The sequence below is a fragment of the Nuphar pumila genome, chromosome 16, assembly GCF_984573655.1.
Source record: "Nuphar pumila chromosome 16, dmNupPumi1.hap1.1, whole genome shotgun sequence".
Taxonomy (NCBI): Eukaryota; Viridiplantae; Streptophyta; class Magnoliopsida; order Nymphaeales; family Nymphaeaceae; genus Nuphar; species Nuphar pumila.
The window spans coordinates 4,940,001-4,948,228 of record NC_143264.1 but is presented as its reverse complement, the minus strand read 5'-3'; the positions used below and the strand labels follow the sequence as shown (position 1 = coordinate 4,948,228).

At 34.4% G+C, this 8,228-nt stretch overlaps 1 protein-coding gene across 2 annotated transcripts in view; it reads left to right on the top strand.

Moving 5' to 3' along the window:
• Positions 1-5,615: 5,615 nt before the first annotated feature.
• The window catches only part of LOC149812755 (sister chromatid cohesion protein PDS5 homolog A-like), a 55,863-nt gene continuing 53,250 nt past the window's right edge, over positions 5,616-8,228 (top strand). For both annotated transcript variants that reach the window (XM_089990954.1, XM_089990953.1), the window contains exon 1: positions 5,616-5,804. In XM_089990954.1, coding sequence (XP_089847080.1) covers positions 5,712-5,804 — 93 coding nt within the window. In that variant the 5' untranslated portion in view covers positions 5,616-5,711. The remainder of the gene's footprint in view (positions 5,805-8,228) is intronic.

Sequence of the window (8,228 nt, the reverse complement as noted above, 5' to 3'; positions counted from 1 at the left end):
TCTAGAGCTGGGGTTAATGCTAAGTTAGAATTATGGAGACAGACATTGGAAGCTAGAGGTTTTAAGTTGAGTAAGAGTAAGACTGAATATATGGAATGTCGGTTTAGTAAGCAACGAAGTAGTGATGGGAGTGTAGTGAAGCTTGGTGAGCAAGAAATACCGGTGAATGATTATTTCAAATATTTGGGATCCATCATTCAAAAGTATGAAGAAATTGATGGAGATGTAAATCATAGGATAAAGGTTGGGTGGATGAAATGGAAAAGTGCAACTGGAGTGTTGTGCGATCGTAGAATGCCATTGCGGTTGAAGGGAAAGTTTTATAGGACGACTATTAGACCCACTTTACTATATAGTACAGAATGTTGGGCTGCCAAGAGACATCATATTCAAAAAATGAGTGTAGCTGAGATGCGGATGCTTAGATGGATGTGTGGAAATACAATAAAAGATAAGATTCGGAACGAGGAGATACGTAAGAAGGTAGGTGTTGCACCCATTGAAAATAAGATGCGAGAGAATCGTTTACGGTGGTTTGGACATATTCGGCGAAGGCCTAATGACGCTCCAGTTAGAAGGTTGGAGAAATGGGAAAATAGATTAGTTAAAAGAGGTCGGGGTAGGCCTAGGAAGACTTGGATGGAGATGATCGGAAAGGATATGAATGCTTTGAACCTCACCGAGGACATGGCATTGGATAGAAATGATTGGAGGAAAAGGATTCATGTGGAAGACCCAAAATGAATTTCTTTTTTGGTTCATATCGCTGACCCCAATTGTTTTGGGATGAAGGCGTAGTTGTTGTTGTTGTTGTTGTATTTTTAGAAAAAAAAATCAAACTAGTTTCTTTTTTGGGAAAATAGGATCCAAACTGGACCTGGTTTGGATCCGATTTTGGATTTTCACAGAAAACAAAAGGTCAACACATGGGTGTGGCCCACTAGGGCACCTAACCCTTCCTTAGTCTCTCTTTCTTTCCCTTATTTTCACTCAGTTGAACCCTTCTCCCTCTTCTCTTATTTTTCTCTCTCACCTCTACAACTATTCCCACCAAAGTTGATGCCACCCTTTACCAACGACATTGTTATTCCTTGCCTCTCCCCTCTTGTTCTTCATGCCACCACATTTTGTTGTATTTTTGTCACATATTTGTGTTGTATTTCAACAAATTTCTCATAAAATGTGCAATGTTGTAGCACTCTCCCACTATCAGAGGATGTAAAGCTGACCCTTATTGTTGTGCTTTATTTGGTATTGTGTGCCACACACCAAGTGTTCAGTGAATTACTTAAGCGGTGATTCATTGTGGTTTTTGCAGGACCTTTTAGTTTTTCGGGTTCTACTACTTATTTTCATCGGATTACTAAGGTAGGATTTCTAAACTAAATATGTAGAATATATATTCTTGTTGTTTGATATTAATCTAATATGTTTTAGTGTTATGTTGCTTAAGCATTATAGTGTAATGTCATAATTAGCGATTTAGGTTTAGAAATGCCTAATTCGATGATTTTTGTATGAAATAAATTAGTTAATCTATTAGTTATGTTATTAGCATAATTAGTTTAGCTTAATAGCATTGTTGACCATGGTTTATGATTTCAAAAATTGGATTATGATGTCGGCGTTTCGCCACATGCTAAGTGTTCGGTAAAATACCAAAGTGAGACTAGATTTCAGGTTTGAATGTGGTTTTGAATAAGGTTTCAAAAATATTTTCAAAAGTTGAACATGCATGTTTGAAACTTCGTTTTGAAGTGAGTTTTATATACTTTATAAATATATTCTTGATTATGTAATTTTACATCATTAACATACACTTGAGTGTGCGCGAATATGCATAGTTAACCATGGTAACATGCACATCTCTAGTACGGGATTCGCACGTGCACGTGCATAATTAGTGCTCACAAATGAAAAGTGATTAGAGACACTTATCCAATTAGTTTTTAATAACATAAATGTGTAGGATTATGTATTGAAGTATGCAAATTTATTTGCAGTTACTAAAAGAGAATAAGATGATACTTAATTGCTAAGTATTGTTTGCGGCTAGAAAAGTTATGTGCATTGAATGTAATGCAAATTGCAAACCGGGTAAACACCCGTGGTAAGTGTATGTGATGCAAATGCATCACACAAAGTTATTTTATTGTATGCAACACATACGTGCGTTCATACACCACTTAATTGTAGATATCTAGGACTATTGTGTTTGTAGTCCAGAGATCATGCTGAGCATAATTTGAATGTATGTGAATAGAAGCATTTTTCTTGTTGTGGTTCAGGAGATCATGTTGGTCATGATTTTAAATAGTAGAATATGAAATGTGTTTGTTGCAGATACATGCTTGAGCATGCATTATTGAATAATTGTTGCATACTTGATTTAATGCCATGACTATTATGAATGCCTGTATGAAATGATATTTTTGTAAAGCATGTCATTTATGCAATGAATATATCATAAATGTATATTTTTAAAATAAATGAATCATATATGTGAACATGAATGAGTTCTAACATGTATTTTGTTTGAGAGTTGTCTTATGATGTGACATGTATCATGCATGAGAAATTGAATTATATATGACATGTTTCATACATAAAAGTATATATGGTTAAATCATGCATAAGGCATATTATGAATAGACCATGCATAAAAGGATGTTATAAATTAATCATGCATGAGAACATGTGTAGATGAATTATGGCATGATAGGATTATTCACAAAAGCATAAATAAATATGTCATGTAGTATGCATGAGGATATAGTTACAAGATGACATATAACATGCATGAGAGCATGTAAGATTAAATCATGCATATGAAATAAACATTTTAATCATGCATGAGGGCATGAACTTTTGATATAATGCATGAGGGTATAAAAGGGTTATCTTGTGAGGTAATGATACTAGAATGTGACCTATGACTTAATAATAAAGACAATCCTAGATCATAGGTCCATTTAAAGCACCGGTGAAGTCGAGTTCTTAGAGATTGTTGGGTTTCGTCTCGATCTCATGAGATGGTTGGGTTAGTCAAGATCTCTTTGTCCTCTTGGGAGAGGGAAGGGTGGTATAAGCCTCATGAAACATATTAAGTTTTTGAGGGTTGAAGGTGTCTATTGTTCTCATCCCATAGAAGTTAGGAGATAGGTCTATCAATGAGTCTTAGGTGGTAGTATCACAATTCTACAAAATTAGAGATGTATGCCCGACTTTAGTCCGATGATAATTAGACTATATAGATGTGAACATGTAGATGTGAACATGTAGATGTGAACATGTAAAGATTGTTAATGTTTGTATATGTCATTGCATATGAATTGTACATATAAATAAAAAGGACATGTTTAGCATGATGTGATTGACCTGTTGATGCAAGTTACAAACTTGTTTGATGCATGTGAGGTGCTTGTGTGTATGTGAGACACACGGGAAAGGTCAAATTAGGGTATATTTCTTATATAACTTAAAATGCAAGATTGCATTTGATGTCCGGGGAAGGGACCTCATAATTTGATAATTGAAAGAATGCATACCTTAGTCACAGGTTGGACATTTGTATGCTCATTTGAGAAAAAATAAGGTAAATGCGTACATTTTTATGGACTGTTATATCTTATTTCACTTGAAAGCATACACGTATCAAGTACGCTAAGACAGTTGAATAAATCTTTGACCTATTGTTTATATGCATTTTTTTAGAAGCATATGCTATGTTTGTGAGAAACTTCAATGTCTTAAATTATATGAGAAGCATGTACGTGTGTTTCACGCTGAACACAGTCAAATAAAATTTAGCCTAATTATATTCATGCAAATATATATGAATTGCTTATTGTTATTCATTTATGTGAATAAATGCCAATGATATGAATAATGCAATTATGAATATGAATAAATGTTATGTGAATGCTTAGATATTGATTCTCTTAACCCTCTTTTTATAAATAATGTGAATCATACTTTGATTGTATCATAACAAACTTGATATATATTCAAGTTTAATTTTGAGTTTTCTAAGGATACGTGATTGATGCCTTACAACATTATAGATACCCTCTTGAAAGACTGAGGTGAAGTGTGGGTTGTTGCATGGCTGAAGGCTACACTATTACCTATTACGGTCTCTTGGAGATTCAGACATTCTCAATATTTTTTTATAAACTTGTAAACAGTTAAACCTTGTTATTTATAGATCTTTGCATTTGAGGACTTGTAATATTTTGGACAAGAATCCTTATGAATGCTATATTTTTTCTTATGTAATGTTTGCATATATAATTTCAAAATCTCAAATCTTTATATAACTTCTCAATTGTCTTAAACTTTAAATGAATTCCGTCGACTTTCGCATTTTCTTATGTGTGATGATCCTTATAGTAATAACCTCAAAAAAGTTGTGTTTAAGGTTGATTCCGTACTGAATCTGATATTAAGAGGCTAATATACGCTCATGCTTATGCTCAGGTGGACTATTCAATATTTGAAATGGTTGGAATATTACTATAGATGAACTTGTTGACACATTACTCTCGAGAATCATACAATTTTTCTAACGAATAAAAAGTTTTAAATTTTCTTAAAATTTTGGGTTTGAAAAAGTTTTAAAAATGTTGATTTTTTTTAAAGTTGTTATAATCATCTTTGATAAAAGAAGCTTAATTGTTCTCTTTATATCACTCATTATTTTTTTTATTTTTTTGCAGGTTTATAACCTGTAACGATGAGATCCTTGTCTCGTCATTATAGCCTATAAAAACGAGTCAATTATCCCTGTTATAGCCTATAATGATGAGACATGGGTCTCGTCGTTGTAGCGACGAGCCAAAAATCTCAGTGTTATATCTTATCTCACCGTTAAAGATTGTCATGCCACTATTGGTGTTCTCAATTCCGATGAGATTCATTGTTGGTGTTGGTTCATCCTTTAAAGGCAAGATATAAATGTCGTTATTATTACCAACACATGCTATTTTTTGTGGCGAGAAATCTCGCCATTATAGGCTTATAGTGGCGAGATATATCACCGCTATTGACCTGCATCCTTGGAGTGTATATATTTTTAAGTATAATATATAAAGAAAAAAATACATGAAAAATATATATGTAAAATCTAAACTATTAAGTTTAGTACATAATATATATATTTCATGTAAAAATAATATGCTTTTTTTTTACACAAGTTAAATCGTGTTTGGCTTGAGCTAGGCTCGGCTAAACAAGAGCATGAGTCGAGTCCCAAGCTCGGTCCACTAGTAAATAAGCCAAGCCTGAACATTCCTTGTTAGGTTCACTCGCCTCATTTACCAGCCCTACTGCTCGGCTTGACTCGCTGTAAAATTGAGTAGGTAAAGTTCATTTTGTTCTGCTGGTTTATCAGCCTTAGCTTTCACAACCGAAGAAAGGGCACTTTCGTCATTTCCTCAACCAACCGTGGTCCGTGGAGCCTTGGTGAAGTCACGTCATTTCCTAAAAAGTCTACGTCCTTTTTCGTCATTTGGTTAGCGCTCTGCTTGCGGAACTCGAATGCTTCGGACACGCTACATTTAACTCGATTTTACCCCTTCTTTCGATTCCGTTGCTCTCTCTCTCTCTCTCTCGATTCTGCAATGGCGGAAGAGCGGAGAGGGTCGTAGTGTGATCTCAGGATTGGAAGAAATCGAGAGAAGAAGAAGAAGAAGAAGAGAAGGAGAGGATAGATGGCGCAGAACCATCGCCAGACGCTCAAGGAAGTCGTTTCGAAGCTCGAGAAGCCTCCTCACTCTAAGGATTCTCTCGTCAAGCTCCTAAAAGTAAGGTTTTTCCCCTCCTTCTCGAGCTCCTCGTTGAATTTTTGGCCGATTTTCGCGTTTTCCTGCGAAATTTGCTCAGTTTTCCGCTCCTCGACGACAGCGAAGTCGCGATTCTATCTGGTGTATGCTGAATTCATCCGTTTTCATGATCAATTCCGCTTATCCGCGGGTTTAGTTCTTTTGCTAAGTGTAGATGTTCTTTTTGCTTTGTTTGTTTCTTTTTGTGAGACAAGGGATTAATTTGCATAATTACTTCCTTTTTCTTTTTTCTCCGTGACGATAAAGTTTGGACTCGTTCTGGCGGATGTGGATTATCCTTTATCTTTTTCGAGATTCCGTCCTGATTTCTTCTTTCAAATGGAAGATTTTCGGAAAGTTTGCGGCTTTCGTCGTTCTGGATGATCACTTTGCCCGCTGTTTCCTCTTTGTTGAAAAGATTTTATCTTTAGTTCTCATTACTTTTGCTCTTTTTAGTGGGGAAAGAAGTTGGTCTTGTTATTTTTCGGACAAACAACAAATTATGTGCAAAGAATTAAGTTACTTCTGGTTATTTTCAGAACTTATCTGAATTGCAATAACAACATTAACATTAATTCATGGTTCCTATTATTATCATAATGTCGTTATGACAAACAGATGAATAAGCTATTTTCGAATTTAAGAAAAAAATTGTTAAATTCAATTGGCTTCTTTTTTTTTCCTGAATTTAATGCAAAAATGGACGTATGGAATGATCAAATTCTCAATCAACAGCGTCCTACCTGGGTTTAATGATCGAATTCTTTTGTTTTTCCTAATGATCTGGATGTCTGACATAATATGCTTCCATCAGCTATCTCAACCAACTTGGAGAACGAATAATGTGTCAGTATATTTTCTCAAGCAAGATCACCAAGTTGGCGGAAGGATGCGACGAGCTTGTGCATGGGATATATTGGTGGTTATTATATCTGCTATCATCTCTCAGAGCTAGTAAACTTGAATTTGGCTCTGATACAGTGATTGAATTTGGAAATTTAAAGAGAAGAGTATTTAAGATGCTATAAAAAGAAATATATACTAGTACAAGGACACTTATCGTATCCCGAAAAGGTTCTAGGCATCCTTTTCTCATGGTAGAAACAAATAAATAATCCAACAATAATAAATTCTCTTGGACAAGATTTAAAATTAGAGATCTTGCAGGAAATAGAAAATCCCAAATGGCACTTGAAACAAGTTCAACTATCGCTCTGAAGGAAAGGTTAAGAAGTGATTATGGAAATTGTCAATTGAGATTTGGAAAGAAGTTAAACCATATTTAAGTACCCGAATAACAGTATTAGGTACTTGTTATATGTTGCTATATACAGTATTTCTTGTGATTAGAAAAACATATTTTGGCTGCTCATAAGGGGTTGGATTTGCAGATATAAAGGAGACCTTTTGGCTTATTATAGCTAGAAAAAATGAGAATATTCTCTTGCTTGTGTTTGCATTAATGGTTCTAGAGCCAGATTTTATGTTGATCTCGATCAAATTTGGGAACTTGATAGCACCTCTAATGAAGTATGCGGAATTGTAGGAACAAAGTGCAAAAGCACATACAAGTTCAATAGTGGATAATATAAGGGCACAAAGGCGCAATATAAGCACGAAAGTGCAAGAACACAAGTCCACTATGGGACAATACAAAAAGCCAACAAAGGGAAACACAAAACAAGTAAAAAATATATTCTTGATTGAATATATGCTTGGAAAAGCATGAGAAGAATAAGGGGAGATCACCCCTATATATGTACACAACAAAACAAGAGAGAGAGGGAGACCTTGGGAGCTCCCAACGACTCTATGGTCTGAAAAGACCATAGAGCCCCTATTAGTCTCCCTTAATTACCCCTATTAGTCTCCCTTAATTACATATAAAAAGATAAAAATGCCCTTATAAGAAAAACTATTACAATACAAATTTTATATATATATATATATATATATATATATATATATATATATATATATATATATATATATATATATATATATATATATATATATATATATATATATATATAAAACACTCCCCCTCAAACTTACAGAAAAATGATCGAAAGTTTGCTAAGGAGAAAAATAAATCGAGGAGCAAGAAGAGCTTTGGTGAAGAAATCCGCCATCTGGTACTTCGATATGACATACGATAACGTAATAGTTTTTCTCATATACTCATCACGCACATAGTGACAATCCATCTCAATATGTTTGGTTCGCTCATGAAAGGTGTTGTTGCTCACAATATAGATTACACCCTTATTGCCACATTACATCTTCAAAGGTGTTGAGATGATTACTCCTATATCACTGAGAAGACTTTTAAGCTACACAAACTCTATTGTTGTAGTAGTCATTGCACGATATTCAGTTTCAGTTGAGGATAATGATATTTTTTGT